Here is an 18041-nt window from a genome sequence, read left to right on the forward strand (position 1 = left end):
CCAATGCCAATAGAGTTTCCTTTTGCATATGTTGTCTAGCATATATCAGAATCGTGCACCTGTATTTAATAAGTCGCAGTGCTTTTCAGTCCAAGTGTATGCAACGCACGCAGCATAGTGGAGTCCCCTGTTATTTGAGATCAGAAGAAGGTTGGGGAATCAGGTCTGCGGTGGGATATCACAATTTTTTTGGAACATCTATTCACGTCATTTTATTGTCTGCAGTGAGAATCACCCCTTGCAGCTCCTATATTTGGAATGTATCCTTTCAATGCTCAACAGCTCGTCCCCTACAATGCACAACCACAAAGGCTTTATGGACTTAATATGGTAAGTGTAATTTAAAAATGGCCTAAGCTGCATTACACACTCATTGACCAAAACAATAGAAATGTCAGATTGCTGAAAATCTCTGCATGCAGTTATGTCTCAGGGAAATGTGTACAGGTCTGATTAGACACTGGAACTTAGAGGGTGTAAAAGTGCTTCCCCTGCTGCCCTACAAAAAGTCTCTCAGAGGCTACTTTTGGGTGCGCACCCCTGTCCCTGGCCAGACCATTTTCAGGCGCCTAGCAGAGGGAAATTTGGTGTTACTGCGCCCATTACATCTCACGCTATTGACAGGTAGCCACCATCCCCTTCATTTTCGGTGGTGTCATGAAAGAGAAACCTGGACTGCTATAGTCTGGAACTGTATCGTCTTCAGCAAAGTTTGGAATCGGACGACAGTTGGGTTTGAATATGAAGCCCTCATGGTGAGCACTTCAATTCTGCCTATTCTGTGAAGTGACGCACTGCCCCAACTGCTGGTGTGATGATCTAAGGAGCCAAGCCATATGACAGTCGCTCACCCTACGAGTGCAGTATCTACAGGCCCAGGATATCATACGGAACCTGTACGCCTCCATGCCCAACCGTATCTCATCTTGTATCCAGGCCTGAGGCAGCTCAACAGGATACTAGAGCCTCCACTCAATTGTATAGCTTTCCGAATTAAACTTATTGAAAATTGAACTTATTAATCTTTCCACTCTAATGTTGTAATCACATTTATCATCATTCACACAAAGAAAATTTTATTTGATTCCAACGAGTTCTTCTTGGTGTCTTTTTTTTTTTTGTCAATGAGGGTATAGCCTTCTAAACCATATACAATAAATGTCCAATGCTGCATCTTAAACTGCCCGATACATCTATATTTCTGGCATAGAAGTGACAGACTGGGTAGTAAATGCCAATTAGATGGCTCCTTTTATAAAAAGTAAAAAGGAATAGTGACTATTTTAGTAATTTATTTCAGGCTCCGCTCTAATTTCATTAGGCTGCTTTTTCATTGTATGGTTTAGATTTTGTCATAATTCAACACTAGGGGTATTCCCATCTTGGATATTTATGTCATATCAATGGGATATTCCATAAATTTCAGATAAGCATTGAACACTCCTCTGAGTTCTGCTCCTATTTCAAGAACGGGGCCCCCAAATGAATGGAGAGCAAGCCATGCATGTGTGGTCACCCGCCATTCACCTCTGTGGAACTTCTGAAAATAATTTGGCTATTTTTGGAAGTCCCATAGCAATGAATGGAGGGTGCCTGTGTATGCGGTTTGCTCTCCACTCACTTCAGGGGCCCACTCCAGGGTCTACTGCACATGCTATCCATAAGGTATAAACGTCTCAAGTGGGAATACCCCTTTAATATACTTATCTATGTAATTTTTGCTTTCCAGGAAGCATCTCTGTCCAGCACTTGTAGTGATCCTTGGAAATCCAGTCCATGACAAAACAATCACCTCCGCCCATAATAACACCTTTGTTGACTCGGAATGTCAGTCAGCTGGAGTAGCAGACCAGGGAAGGGGATCAGCATGTTCTTCTACAGCACCAGCTCTGAGTGGACCGGTTGCCCGAACCATCTATTACATTGCAGCAGAGTTAGTCCGACTTATGGGCTCAGTTGAATCTATGAGACCTGTCCTGCAGTCATTATACCACCGGATCCTACTGTATGCACCACCACAGAATCGTGTGGAAGCCATCAAAATCATGAAGGAGGTAGGTGCTCATTACAGTATCCTCTGCTCCTAATCTGAGAGATGAATAATGTCCTTCTTTTTCTATACACGTCTACACATAAATATATAGAGTTCTCTAATGAATGTTTATAGAGGAGGAATCTCAGTAATTGGCTTTGTTTATTCATTGCCTAAACTCTATCTTTGTTCTCGGCGAGATAATGAATATAAGGGAATGAGTCACTGAAGGTTCAATGTGATAATCTGTAATTACAGAACTCTTTCATGAATTCCTTAACTCACAAAACGGTGCATTGCATGTGTTACAGGCCATGTATGAAATGCAGGCATTGTGTAAAATGTCTGTGTTATTTCAGTCTTTTAGATACTTTGCCTAGGCAATATATAGAATGACAAGTACTCTTTAGGCAAAGTATGAAATGTTAAGTAATCCTAAAAGAAAAATGCAAAATAAAGTACACTTGTAATAAAATAGTGGAAGAACGACCTCTGGAAGGGAGTATTTTATACTTTGGCAGTTTTGAATTTATGGTGCTGTCGCTGTGCGAACAACCTCTGAAAGGTATTACTTTATACTTTGCTGGTTATATAGAATGCATAGGAAATGTGTGAAATATTAAGCGATTTATACGTTGCCTGAATACTTGAGATATTCTATAGAATGAAAATGTCTAGTCATTATATAGAATGCCTGATTTCATACATTGCCTGTAACGCATATACAGTTGTGTGTATGTGTGTGTGTGTGTGTATATATATATATATATATATATATATATACACACACACTGTGATTTCTCTACATGACAATTTATGGGGCACCTATTGACATTGGAATAAAATCAAAAAGACAAACTACGGTATCTACATACACAAACATAAGCAAAACATCTGTCATGGACCAGCCTTACACATTCAAACTTGTATGTGTCCTGGCCCATCTATATCTATCTCATATCTATCACATATCTCTCTGTCTGTCTATCTCACCTATCTGTCCATCTGTCTATTTAGTCTTGTATTTTATAAGTTTTGTATATTCAGAGTTAATGGAACCTTTAAAAGAAATACCCGTGTCCGTGGCATTCTCCTATTACATTGTTGACCATGCTTTTGAGACGCTCTCAGGCAGAGAAGCAGTGGAAATTTTCACACAGACACAGCTTTTATGTGCTGCGCCTGAATCACAGCGCATTAGACTACTGCCGGACGTGTTTCATAGTCCGTTCATCGATCTCTTGTCCTGTAGATACTTAGCAGTCCTCAGAGACTTTTTGATTTGGCTGGGCCATGCATATCTGAACCAGAAACCAGGAAAAGGTCCATATCAAAGAGGAAGTCAAATCTAGACCTGCTGAAGCTGTAAGTATTTTCTGGTTACTTGATATTGTACAATCATTCATTTGCTTACAGTATCTTTTGCTAACATGAAGTTAGAGTATTACTGTGCATTTGTCACTGATTATGTTATGATTATTAAAATAGGCACATTTTGTAGTAAGATCTGATTTTAGGTAGTCAAAGATGGCCTCTTGGGCTGGACACACAAATGTGGGAGTGATACCAGACAGCACACACTGTAGTTGTTCCTCAACCTATTTTAACATTCTTCACTGCTGAGCGTTACAGTTTTATCCAGTGTAGATTATCCTCAATGAGCTAAACAGCCTGGACTCCTGGCTGAAACAGTCCAGGGAAAGAGATTTATGTAGTGGCTATATTAACCTCTTAATAACCAGTTATGACCAGACACTTATTTTTAGCGTGGTATAACAACTTTTTTAAAATACATTTTTAGTAGATTATTAGGGAGAAGTAAGTGCTAAAAGTCACAAAGTTGCAACTTTTTTTTTTTACATATATACTATAGGTTATGTTTTTTGTTTTGAAAATGTACACTAAAATTAAGTATTAAAGTGGGCTCCTAAAAAGTTTCTGATTATGGAGCAGCTTTGACAACAGTTTCTGTTCAGTTTTTATTTTATTTTGTGTGTATATTTAACTCCCATAAAGTCTTAACAGACCTCAGTTGCCCTCCACTCTGTAGATTTTTCTTTATTTCGCATTTACATTGTATCGGGCATTTAGCCGAGCCCTAGTTAAAAGAGAAAACAGCGCCCAGTAGTGAAATTAGTCACTGGCAGAGCTTATCTGCCATGTCGGGGTGGACCTGGGGATCACATGATCTGGTCCAACTGAGGCGGCAGTTTAGGCACTGCCTCAGTCCACTGAGCACTGTGTGAGCTGCAGTGAGGAAGTTACAAACTGCTTCTGTCAGAGACTCCGGGACCCCGAAGAGAAGTAGGAGCTTTAAGCACGCGCAGTACATTTAGGGTCTGTTCAGATGTGCCAGATATGCTGTGTATTTACAGTTGCAAATTTTCATGTGGCAAACTCTCAGCATAATACAGTACCAGCAAAGTGGATGCGATTTTAAACAAGCGTAAAAAAAACATAGCTTGAATTGAGATGCGGTATGGTTTTCAAATCTGTAGCATGCCAATGTATGCTGCCGATCAGCACCATGGATTTGGAGATCAATGGCAATGGAGTGAAATCCAGAGCCATTTCCGCATCAATAACCTCATGTAATAACCCCCGCAGAGGAATATTCTGCTCTATTTTCCTCCTGTGTGGACGTACCCTTACAGCGGTGCAGGTTCCAAGCCCAAGCTGCATGCCGTATGTACATTCTGTATACTGCGCGTGGTCATTATTAGGTTAAGATCACAGGGGATTGCTGCTTAGTCTGAATACAACTGTAGCAAGCTGTCAGCTGTGAGAAGTGATAGTTCTGTAGGGTTGAGAATGGTACCAATCACAAACAGATCTTGAAAGTATAAGACTGGACAATTTTGCAAAAAAACTACAACAAAAAAACAACTATTTTTCAATTCAAGTACGATAATCAATTTTTCTCAATTAATTTCCCTTTTTTTGTGGCAAAACTTTTTTTTTTTTTGTCGATATAGCTGTATGAGGGCCTGTTTTTTTGCAGGATGAATTGCAGTTTTTATCGACCTCATATGACACGTAACTTAATGATTGGTTTAATATTTCTATTTTAACATTGTTTCTTGCACTTTAAATTTATGACTGTGTGGCATAACTAGCGGGTTACTTTTATTCTATGAGTCTGTAGGATTACAGTGATGCCAAATATGCATTGTTTTTTGTGTTTTTACAAATTTTGCACAGTCTCGTGCTAAAACAATAGCTTGTATCACCGCAATCAAAAAGTGAGAATTTATTCATTTTTCTGCAGATGTGGTCGTATGTGGGGTGAGGTGTAGTTTTCATTGGTACCATTTGGGGATGCATGGAACTTATTGATTAACAGATTAACAGTTATTATTTTGGGAAGGGGGGATAGGAAAAAAAATAACAATTCCATTATTTTTTTATATTTTTTTATATTGTTTACTGGGCAGTTTTACCATGTTATCTTTTATGTGTTGTCGAGAACTCAGCAATTCCGTGTATGTGGGTTTTTTCCCCCCACTTTTACTAAATAAAACCACTTTTTATGGATTTTTTTTTATAAATTAAATGTATTGACCTTTAATTATTATTATATTTTTTTTTATTATCACTAGAGCACTTGACTTGTAAAGTGCACTGGTATACCTTGTAACAGTGACAGGCAGTCTATAGGCTGTGTCTGCAGCGCAGTCTAATAGACATACACCTGAGGCCTTTGAGGGACCCCCAATTGTCATGGCAATGCATCAGCACCCCACAGTTGTATTTACTGGGGACCATGGTAATAGGGAGCTTCTGTGTAACTGCGTAGATGCCATGGTCACTATGACTGTGGCATCTAGAGAGTTAAACTTCCCAAATTGGAGTTGACTCTAATCTGGCCGTTGCAGCAGGAATCAGTGCCAGGCTTCTGCAGTGATCCAGAGCATTGTATCAGCACAGCCTGTGTGGGATCTCTTCAGTCTTTATCAAAGAAAAAAAAAATATGACAATTTTCCAAAAAACAAATTCATCAGACACTAAAAAGATAAATGAATAAATTAATTTGATTAATCGCCCAGCTCTAATATATATTATACTAATACATAATTTTATGGTTCTAGTGTTGCATAAATATATGCAATGTGTCTTTTTTATATAATAATTATGGTAACTCTTGTACTGGATGTAGGAGAGAGAAATGAAATTTTAAGCTTTCAGATTTTAAGACACAGCAACATGAATAAATCACTGTCTTACTATATGATTTGTTTTGTAGGATCATGGATGGGATGGCAGAAGCCTGTATGAAAGGAGGCATCGAAGCTTGCTATGCCTCTGTGTCATGTGTTTGTGCATTGCTGGGAGCTTTAGATGAAATGAGTCAAGGGAAAGGTCTTAAAGAAGCTCATGTCCAGCATCTTCTAAGACGTCTTGAGGAACTCAGAGATGGAGCAGAATCAAGCAGAGAATCCATGGAAATTAACGAGGCAGATTTCAGGTGGCAAAGACGCATCTTGTCATCTGAACATACACCATGGGAGCTTGGAACAGAAAAGAGTCCTGACATTAGCATTAGCGTGACCACGGATACTGGACAAACCACCTTAGAGGGAGATTTGGGACAGACTACTCCAGAAGATAACATGGATGGGCAAGGAAACAATATGCAGTCCCTTCGTAAAGATCCAGAGCTGGATGTTGTAGACCAGCCAGATGTTGTTCAAAGGAGTCATGTAACTGTTTATCCTGACATAACAAACTTCTTGTCTGTTGACAGTAGGACAAGATCTTATGGTTCCCGGTACAGTGAGAGTAATTTTAGTGTTGATGAGCAAGATCTTTCTAGGACTGAATTTGATTCATGTGATCAATACTCAATGGCTGCAGAAAAGGATTCAGGTAGATCTGATGTCTCTGACATTGGTTCTGATAACTGTTCCCTGGCGGATGAAGACCAGACACCCAGAGACTGTCCTGGTCATAGATCATTACGGACTGCTGCCTTGTCCTTAAAACTACTGAAAAACCAGGAGGCAGATCAGCACAGTGCTCGCCTGTTTGTAGAGTCTCTTAAAGGTCTTATTTCTCGACTACTGACATTGCAGAGGATGGAGGAAGTGGATTCCTCTTTGCAGAATTTTGCTTCCACCTTTTGTTCAAGTTTACAAGCTGGTAACTATTCATTCTGAATTTTTATATTACAGAGTACTTCCCCAGGGTAGAGAAAAGTGCCCATAAAATAAGGCAGCCATGTTTTCTAATTCTAGACAACCCCTTTATACTGGAGATACTTAAAATATTGATGTTACTTTACCTGTACTCCAGCATTAATGTCTGTAGAGAATTTGTTAAAAGCTATGAATACCTTTTTTATTATTACAGTCTACTCAGTTTGGGCTAAAAATAATTTTTACAATTGTAATTAATGGCTGGCTTATTTATATGGAGAAAAGAAACGAATATGAATATATATATATATATATATATATATATATATACTCACGCACACACCTGTTTATTTCTATCTTACAATATACATCTAAGATAGAAATAAACAGGTGTGTGCGTGAGTATATACAGTACGGACCAAAAGTTTGGACACACCTTCTCATTCAAAGAGTTTTCTTTATTTTCATGACTATGAAAATTGTAGATTCACACTGAAGGCATCAAAACTATGAATTAACACATGTGGAATTATATACATAACAAAAAAGTGTGAAACAACTGAAAATATGTCATATTCTAGGTTCTTCAAAGTAGCCACCTTTTGCTTTGATTACTGCTTTGCACACTCTTGGCATTCTCTTGATGAGCTTCAAGAGGTAGTCACCTGAAATGGTTTTCACTTCACAGGTGTGCCCTGTCAGGTTTAATAAGTGGGATTTCTTATAAATGGGGTTGGGACCATCAGTTGCGTTGTGGAGAAGTCAGGTGGATACACAGCTGATAGTCCTACTGAATAGACTGTTAGAATTTGTATTATGGCAAGAAAAAAGCAGCTAAGTAAAGAAAAACGAGTGGCAATCATTACTTTAAGAAATGAAGGTCAGTCAGTCAGCTGAAAAATTGGGAAAACTTTGAAAGTAAGGGCTATTTGACCATGAAGGAGAATGATGGGGGTGCTGCGCCAGATGACCTGGCCTCCACAGTCACCGGACCTGAGCCCAATCGAGATGGTTTGGGGTGAGCTGGACCGCAGAGTGAAGGCAAAACGGCCAACAAGTGCTAAGCATCTCTGGAAACTCCTTCAACACTGTTGGAAGACCATTTCAGGTGACTACCTCTTGAAGCTCATCAAGAGAATGGCAAGAGTGTTGAAAGCAGTAATCAAAGCAAAAAGTGCCTACTTTGAAGAACCTAGAATATGACATATTCTCAGTTGTTTCACACTTGTTTGTTATGTATATAATTCCACATGTGTTAATTCATAGTTTTGGTGCCTTCATAGTCATGAAAATAAAGAAAACTCTTTGAATGAGAAGGTGTGTATGTATGTGTGTGTATGTATATGTATATGTATATGTATATGTATATATATATATATATATATATATATATATATATTAGTTTCTTTTTTTTCCATATAAATAAGCCAGCCATTAATTACAATTGTAAAAATTATTTTTAACCCAAACTGAGTAGACTGTAATAATAAAAAAGGTATTCATAGCTTTTAACAAATTCTCTACAGATATTTAATGCTGGAGTAGAGGTAAAGCAACATCAATATTTCTCGCCCAGTTTCCTTGGGGGACACAGAAGACCTTGGGTATAGCTCATCTCCCTAGGAGGCGTGACACTAAGAAAAAACTGTTAAGCCCCTCCTCCACAGCTATACCCTCAGCCTGGAGAGAGAGGCTGCCAGTTTTAGCTTAGTGTCCAAGGAGGCAAGACACTCCCTGCTACTGCAGGGCTGTTTTCTCCTTGTTTAAATTTTGATTTTTACTTTTTTCTTTTCTTTTTGTTCCAGATCATCAGGGACAACAGAGACTCACTAGACCTCTCTGTTTCTCCCGGGGTTGAGCTGCGCCAGTGCCGGTCATCCGCACTGCTGCCTCCCCCACAGAAGACAAGGTGGATCAGGGCAGCCCAGCTCCCCTACATCCCGCCAGCGCAAGGGTCGCCCGCACGCCAAGTCCCTCTTCCAGCGTCCTGCCACTACGGTGCCAGTAGCTGAAGGGGCGACCCTGCTGGAATGGACCGAGGGTGAAGACGACTATGGTGAGAGAGTGGCTTCTCCAGCCCTACGTCCCCCACCCCCCACCCTGGTCTCCTGCGTGCCTGACCCCCCATACTGGGCCTCTGGACCCTTCGGTCACTGCTGGACCTAGGCTGGCCCCTGGGGTGCTGCGGGGCGACATTCTACTCCTGCTCCCTCTCCTCCCTTCTGGCCCTCATGGGACGTTTTAGCAGCAGAATGCTGAGAATAGGCATTCACTTATCAGCGTCCCTCCTGGGAACGCTGTGCTCGCATCCTCACGGGCACCCAGTCTCAGGGTCCCCCCATCCCCTCACCGATGCGCTGCTCTGGACCGGGGGCTTTTTCCTGACGGCAGTGCTGCTTGGGTTTTTTACTTCCCGGCCTGCTCGGCCGCACCTCCGGCGCTTCTTCCCGGCCTGCTGGGCCGCACCTCCTAGCTGGGCCGCACTCCGGCACTCCTTCCCGGCCCCCGACTGTTCTGGCCTGCGGGGTAGACTCCCGCGGCCGGCATCTGGCTGAGCACGATGCTCCAACGATTCCGGCCGGCCGTCGGCGACTTCCGGTCGGCCGGGCGCCGCAAATTTTGGCCCAGGCTTCGGGCCTACTGGGCCGCATTCCGGCGCTCCACCCGGGCCCCTGACTTCCGGTCCGCGGGGTGGGCTTCCGCGGCCGGTTTGTCCGGGCAGTCCGCTCCGGTTTCCTGTGCGGCCCCGGTCAGCCGGGTGCCGCAGAAAATTTAGGCCCCGGCTTCACGGCCTGCTAGGCCGCAATCTTCCGGCCTCTGTTGAGGGGGCGGGAACTTCTCCGGGCGCGAATCCTTCCCGCCTGGAGGTTCCCCGCCACCAGGGGATCACGGCGCCGCCTCCTCCTCCCTTCCAGGTTGGTTGGCTGTTAACCCTTCGGGTACCGGCGGCTCCCGATGGGCCTATATGGCTGGCGCCCCTCCCCCCTCTACTTCTATGCTGGGCACCTGTATGGTGGCACTTCTTTCTGCCTCAGTGAGGCTATTTTTTATTTAGAAATGCATAAAATGGTTAACTAATGGATATCTTGTGCGCTGCGCAGGACGCTGCAGCCTTATCTCGGTAGCGCCGCCTGTATGCGTGCTCCTTCCATGAGCGGCATTGTGTCGCACTCCCCGGCTGGTGCATGTTTCCCTTCTAAGTGGTTCTTGCCCTCTCCGGGATACAGCGCTGGCCAAGTGCATGCGCTCTCTTTTTTTCTGTAGGCAGAGTTCGTCACCCTCCAGCTATGGTGCCTGCCATGTGCAGACAACCCCTTCCTAGGCGGGATACTGCACTCTCTCGGGTTGCAGGCTTGCCTGGTGCATGACCCCCCTCTTAGGTGGAATACTGCACTCTCACCGAATACGGTGTTGGCCATGTGCACGAGAACTCTGCACTCATTGGATTCGCTGCAGGCCATGTGCACAACCCCCTTCCATAGGCGGAATGCTGCACTCATTGGATTCGTTGCCGGTCTTGTGCATGTCCTCCTTCCATAGGTGGAATCTGCACTCTCACCAGATACGGTGTTAGTCTGGTGCACGACCCCCTTCCATAGGGGAACGCTGCACTTTCACTGGATTCACTGCCGGCCATGTGCGTGATTCCTTTCCATAGGCGAAACGCTGCACTCACTGGATTTGATACCGGCCATGTACATGACCCCCTTCCGTAGGCGGAATGCTGCACTCACTGGATTCGCTGACGGTCTTGTGCATGACCCCCTTCCATAGGCGGAATGCTGCACTCACTGGATTCGCTGCCGGTCTTGTGCATGACCCCCTTCCATAGGCGGAATGCTGCACTCACTGGATTCGCTGCCGGTCTTGTGCATGACCCCCTTCCATAGGCGGAATGCTGCACTCACTGGATTGCTGCCGGTCTTGTGCATGACCCCCTTCCAGGGGGGGATGCTGCACTCACTGGATTCGCTGCCGGTCTTGTGCATGACCCCCTTCCTTAGGCGGAATACTGCACTTCATTGGTTATGGTGCTGGGCAGCCGGCCATGTGCATAACCCCCTTCCATAGGCGGTATGCTGCATTCTCATTGGATTCGCTGCCGGCCTTGGGCATGCCTTCGTCCCTCAAGCGCCATGCATACGCCCTCACTGACTGGGGTCGTTCTCTCGCTGGTAAGTTGCTGGCCGCGTGCATGACCCCCTTCCATGGTGGGATGCTTGCAACTCACTAAATCCACTGCCGGCCATATACATGTTCCCCCTTCCGTGGGCGGTGTACGGCACTCTTACTGGATTCGCTGCCGGCCATGGGCATGTCTCCTTTCCTCAGGCAACATACACACACTCTCACTGACTGTATTTGTTCTCTCGCCAGTGTGCTGCTGGCCAGGTGCCTGACCCCCATCCATGGCGGGGTGCTCGCATTCTCCCTGGTTGCATTACTGGCCATGGGCATGGCTCCCCCTTCTGGGCAGCATACTGCACTCTCACCAGATACGTTGCTGGCCTCTAAGATGGGTGGAATGCTTGCACTCCCATTGGATACGGTGCTGGCCTTGTGCGTGACCACCCCTCATTCCATGGGTGGACTTTTTGTGCGCTCACAGGACTCACAACTGTCCTTGTATATGCTGTGCTGGACTTGTACTTGTCCCCATTCATTGGCGGAGTAGTTGTACTCTCACAAAATTCGGTGTTTGGTGGATTATTGCACACTCACTTAATGCTAGGATTACCCTGTGCATGTCCACTTTTCACTAGGTGGACGTCCTGCTGGATGCGGTGTGGCCATGTGCATGGCCCTCTTCTGGGCGGAATATGGTATGTCTTACTTCTCTGAAGTAGGTGCTGGTCTTGGGCATCACCCCCTTGTGGGGCGGGCTTTGCACGCTTGCTGCCCGCAATGTTTGCCAAGTACATTGCCCTCTCTTCTGGGCGGACTGCTTGCGTTCCGTCGCATGCCATACTAGTCCTTTGTGTATGTCCCCCCTTCCGGTTGCACTTTGCACTTCCGTGGATTCTGTGGGACTCTGTGGCTGGCCCTCCTTGCTGTTTGACTATTTCGCAGTGGGCGGACGCTCTTGGGCACTCTGTGCGTTGTTGGGCCGTGTATGCCTTCTCCTTCCGTAGGTGGGTTGGCTTTCTCACTGCTTATGGGGCTGCTTGTACGTATGCCTCCATTCTTCCTGCGACTTGACGTTTTTCTCTTGGGATACGGTGATTGCCGCCGGCCTGGCATTCTTCTCTGAAGAGATCTTTCTGTTCACCTGGCCTGGACGGGCTCTATTGCTCTCTACTGCAGCGAGCTGGGTGGTATCCATTCTCTGTTCAGAGGGTATATTTGGTGTTTCCGTTGTGACGGTATCCACCATATTCGTTGGCCCTTCCGCCTGGGGAGTGTTTGTGGTTCCTAGATGTGTACCCATTAGTTAACCTGTGGCATTGCTTCCCAGCGCAAGCGGTCACATGGTCGAGAGTGCTGTCTCCAGCGTCCCTCGCAGTCTACGTTGGCTCTGGCGGGATTACGGTTCCCTCGCCTGTTGCCTTTCCTCCTCTTGGATGCGTTTTGGTTTGAGTCCTTCCTGTTGGCACCCTCCGTGCTTCAGTTTGTTTTGCTACCAGGTTCTAGCCGCTCTTTTCGAGCAGGTCGCCCAACTTCTCTTGGTTGCTCGATTACCCAGGTCTCAGGGACCTCCACTTTCGATTCGTTAGGGTATTCGCCTTCTGCGAATTGGTGAGCCGGACATCTCGGAGTAGCGGAGTTCTGCTTTTGAGCGGTCCTGTGGCTTCCCTGTTGCCCGCTCCTCCTTGCGGTTGGAGGCTGTCATCCGTCTTCTCGGCTATTTTTCTCTCGACGGCTCTGTTTTGGCTTCTCCGGGGTCAGTTTTACTCCGATGTGGCTTCTGCCCCGGCCAGGCTTCAGGGGCTGTTCCTTCACTGCCCTCCCCCCTGGGGAGACCATGGTTGTTCATATGGATGGTCCGGTGTTCCTTATGACCTCGTACTGTCTCCATGGTTCACACTGGCTGTACTAGCTGTGTGCCTATTACCGGGTTTGCCGCATTCTGTCCTCCCGCTGGGTGCAGATTACTTTTACCATTCTGGGCGATGGTCCTACTTGGACTTTACCTTCTCGGTAACCTGGCGGGCCTACTTTCTTCTGTCAAGATTACCCTTCAGGCCCCCACTCCGGGACTGTAGAACACCACCTTCTTGTGGTGGCTACAACGACAAGGACTTTAGCCTGACTTGTCCTGGAGTCTGTTGGATACTGGCCGGGTCCCTTTCGGTTCCTTCCGTTTGTCCATCTGCTCCCCCACTCCGCGTGGATTCGCGACGGCGTTGCTCGGGGGCCGACAGGACCAGTTTTCCCGACCTTTTTGCCCGTGTCACTGATTTGCGCTTACTCGCATTGGGTTTCCTCCCGTCTGCCCAGACGAGTCCAGCGAGCACACTAGTGTTAGCTCCCGGCCGTGCTTCGTCCAGGTTCTGTTGTCTGACTTAGGGTCTTCCCTGGGGTTCTTTGGGAAGCTGGTCATTCACCCAATTCTGCCTTTCTCTTCCCATGATTCGGTCTTCTCCAGTCTGGCCTGGACCTGCGACTGGGACTCTGTTACTTGAAGTGTCTGCGGTTTTTTGTTTGGACGTCTCCGACTCTTGTCGACGCTCGGTCTCTTGTTTCCAGGAGGTCCGCGCCAAGGTTAACGGCTCCTGGGTGCTTTCCTCCGCTTTAACCAAATGGCTATTGCTGTGGTTACTGCTCAAGGGCAGGGTTCTGTTTTTTTGGTGTCACCGTTCATTTCACCAGAGCGGTTGGTGCCTCCGGGGCCGGAGGCCTTGGGCTTCAGCCATGTCATTGTGCAGGGTGGCCACGGTCTTCCTTGCACTCTTTACCAGGTTCTCCTGAGTGCGTACTCTGGCTTCGGCGGCGGCTGCTGCCTTGGGCCGCCTGGTTTTTGCAGGCGGCATTTCCTTGCTGCCTTCGGGTGCTTCGCCTTGGTGCTGTGGTCCCTCCCCTCTTGGACTGCTTTTGAACGTCCCAAGGTCTTCTGTGTCCCCCAAGGAAACTGGGCGAGAAAACGAGATTTTTGGATTACTTACCAGTAAAATCTCTTTCTCGCTCTTTCCTTGGGGGACACAGCACCCACCCATTCTTTGGTTTTCTCTGCACGGTTTCAGAGTTGTTTTACCCGTTGGGTAGTTGGCTTGTTGGTTCCACTTTTGGACTTTGCCTTTTTTCACTACTTGGACACGCAACTGGCAGCATCTCTCTCCAGGCTGAGGGTATAGCTGTGGAGGAGGGGCTTAACAGTTTTTTCTTAGTGTCACGCCTCCTAGGGAGATGAGCTATACCCAAGGTCTTCTGTGTCCCCCAAGGAAAGAGCGAGAAAGAGATTTTACTGGTAAGTAATACAAAAATCTCGTTTTTAAGCATCTCCAGTATAAAGGGGTTGTCTAGAATTAGAAAACATGGCTGCCTCATTTTATGGGCACTTTTCTCTACCCAGGGTAAGTACTCTAATAAACAGGTGTATGTATTTTTATATATATATATATATATATATATATATATATATATATATATATATTTTAAAGAAAGTCCAGCAGGAGCACCATCCAAAAAACGGGTGCAATGTCCAACGAAGGGCAACGGCAGTACCCACTGCAGTAAGGTGACCACATGTCCCGGATTGCCCGGGACAGTCCCGCATTTGGAGAGTCTGTCCCGGGTCCCGGTCACCCTCATTCCGGGACAATTTAGTGTCCCGGAATGACCTGAGCCGCAGCCACCGACCGCTGCTGATTGCTCTGAGGCTCCAGGACCACCACACATTACAGTCCAATCATCACCTACTCGGATAGAAACCTTTGGGCGGCCGGTGAGGTGATGGTAGATGCTATTTCCTAGGCAGCTAAAGGACCTTTGATGATGTCATGCCCATGTGACCAGACTCGAGTAGGCGGAGCCAGTATGAAGTCTGCAAGAAGCACAGTTGATTTCCCGGGCTTTTGAGTGGTTTGATCTGGTGAGGACAAGGGCAGAAGCAGGTGAGGTTTTTGCTTGGTGGGTGTATGGCTAAGTAATACTCTGCAGGGGGCCTATAGAGTTAGTCTGGAGTCTGCAAGAACCACTGTTGATTTCCCCCAGAGGCTTAGGAGAGGGTGGCTGTAATGCTCTGCAAGAGGGGGGGTTGCTGTAATGCTCTGCAAGAGGGGGGGGGGGGGGGGTTTGCTGTAATGCTCTGCAAGAGGGGGGGGGGGTTGCTGTAATGCTCTGCAAGAGGGGGGGGGGGTTGCTGTAATGCTCTGCAAGGGGGGGGTTGCTGTAATGCTCTGCAAGGGGGGGGTTGCTGTAATGCTCTGCAAGGGGGGGGGTTGCTGTAATGCTCTGCAAGGGGGGGGGTTGCTGTAATGCTCTGCAAGGGGGGGGTTGCTGTAATGCTCTGCAAGGGGGGGGTTGCTGTAATGCTCTGCAAGGGGGGGTGCTGTAATGCTCTGCAAGGGGGGGGTTGCTGTAATGCTCTGCAAGGGGGGGGTTGCTGTAATGCTCTGCAAGGGGGGGTTGCTGTAATGCTCTGCAAGGGGGGGGGTTGCTGTAATGCTCTGCAAGGGGGGGGGTTGCTGTAATGCTCTGCAAGGGGGGGGGGTTGCTGTAATGCTCTGCAAGGGGGGGGGGTTGCTGTAATGCTCTGCAAGGGGGGGGGGGGTTGCTGTAATGCTCTGCAAGGGGGGGGGGGGTTGCTGTAATGCTCTGCAAGGGGGGGGGGTTGCTGTAATGCTCTGCAAGGGGGGGGGGGTTGCTGTAATGCTCTGCAAGGGGGGGGTTGCTGTAATGCTCTGCAAGGGGGGGTTGCTGTAATGCTTTCACGGGCTTTTGAGTGGTTTGATCTGGTGAGGACAAGGGCAGAAGCAGGTGAGGTTTTCGCTTGGTGGGTGTATGGCTAAGTAATACTCTGCAGGGGGACTATAGAGTTAGTCTGGAGTCTGCAAGAAGCACAGTTGACCGGGCGCGCTTGCTGGGGATGTACTGTTTTATGCCAAGGCGCCCGGTAAAATGTACTAGGGACTCGTCTATGCAGATGTTTTGATTAGGGGTATACGCATCTGCAAATCTGGATGACAAATGGTCTATGAGGGGCCGAATTTTGTGGAGCCGGTCATAAGCAGGGTGGCCTCTTGGATGACAGGTGCTATTGTCCGCGAAATGCATAAAGCACATGATGACCTCAAAACGCGCCCTAGACATTGCAGCAGAGAACATGGGCATGTAATGTATTGGGTCTTTAGACCAATATGACCGCAATAATTTTTTTTTAGTTAGACCCATGCTGAGGAGAAGGCCCAACAAAATTTTAAACTCGGAAACTGTGACTGGTTTCCACCGGAAAGGCTGGGCATGGAAGCTTTCCGGATTGGCGGTAATAAACTGTGTAGCGTTTCTGTGTGACTGTGTTGGTTTCTGCCACAACTAGGTCATAGAGATCCGCGGTGAAGAACAGCTCAAAAAACTGAAGGGCCGATCCTAAATGAGCCGTCTCCACGCGAACTCGGGACTGGGCGGTGAAAGGGGGCAATACGGGTGCGGCGGAAGCAGGGGATTGCCAATTAGGATTTGCCAGCACCTCTGGGAGACTAAGGGTTCTACGGGCCTGTGAACGCGGTGGCTGCGACAGGGGAGTTATTGCACGTGCCACTGTACCAGCTGGAACTGCCCTTCTGGTGCTCGCCACTTCACCAGGGAATACGGCAGTGCTGGTAGAAGGTCCAGGGTGTGCTGCGCTGCTGGTGTATGTCGCCCCAGTGTGCCGATCTTAAGAGATGTCTAACACATTAAAAATATGACCTGTTTTAGGTAGCCAGTGATTGTGTGCAGGGCACAATCACAAATTACTGAACAATGCACAGGCAGTTATGTTTATAGCAATCTCAAGCATAACTTCGATGCAATGAACTTGCCAGCGTAAGTACAAAGTACGCCGCTGTCACTAAGTGACTTAATTTTTTTTTTTAAGTATCAAAAATCATATTTTTTGGGGAGTGGACATGGGTGCGGGGGGGCCGGGGCGGGTGTCCCTGAATGGCAGTTTGGAAATGTGGTCACCCTACACTGCAGTGCACTCCAGAATAAAAGTGAAATATGAAAACTTTTATTCACCCATAATATGGCAAACTTGCGACGTTTCGGCTCACAAGAGCCTTCCTCAAGCATAGAAACAGTGAAAATGAAGGCATATAAAGACATATCTTAAGTGACCAACCAATCACAATGTGGTTACAATCATGATTAGATTGAATACATCTGATACATGTGCCAAAGTAAACAAAGTGCATGTGCATAAAGTGACATGTGCCATGAGATCCACAATACAAGAACTATATCCCTGCTCGTAGATCAAATAAATGTATAATATACACAATTTCCAAATACATGTATATAACCTCTTTAGTAAGTTTATAATAAAGTGACTAAGTGTGACGGATGAAGATCATGGAAATCGCACCTCTAGCAGCCATGGCGCCCGCAAAGACCATCGCGCTCCATTGAGCGTCTCCATTGGTTCATTGCGCATGTCCAGACACGCGTCATCATGTCTGTCATAGCGCTTTCATGTGATGCATGCGCTCATCATAATTACACTGAAACCGCCATTTTACTTTAAGGCAAAACTGCCCTGCGGTTACAATATATCAAGCCACGGTAGGTGCATCCTACGTAGTCCACCTCTTTGATGGTGGTGACGCTGAGCAATAACATCAGTGTTCTCTCGTTGCGCAATTCCAGACATGTATTTTTTGGTATTTTTGTGTAGTGCTTTCCTTTTGAGGGAGAACCCCCCCCCCCCCCCATGGCTGCGTTTATTGCCGGCAATT

The 18041-nt window shown here is 46.6% G+C and overlaps 1 protein-coding gene across 3 annotated transcripts in view; it reads left to right on the top strand.

Moving 5' to 3' along the window:
• Positions 1-18041, top strand: part of ARFGEF3 (ARFGEF family member 3) — a 126011-nt gene that overhangs the window by 32729 nt on the left and 75241 nt on the right. For all 3 annotated transcript variants that reach the window (XM_044292392.1, XM_044292394.1, XM_044292393.1), the window contains exons 9-12: positions 226-330; positions 1730-2054; positions 3285-3397; positions 6276-7171. In XM_044292392.1, the coding sequence (XP_044148327.1) occupies positions 226-330; positions 1730-2054; positions 3285-3397; positions 6276-7171 (1439 nt within the window). The remainder of the gene's footprint in view (positions 1-225; positions 331-1729; positions 2055-3284; positions 3398-6275; positions 7172-18041) is intronic.

Source organism: Bufo gargarizans, chromosome 4, assembly GCF_014858855.1.
Source record: "Bufo gargarizans isolate SCDJY-AF-19 chromosome 4, ASM1485885v1, whole genome shotgun sequence".
Classification (NCBI taxonomy): Eukaryota; Metazoa; Chordata; class Amphibia; order Anura; family Bufonidae; genus Bufo; species Bufo gargarizans.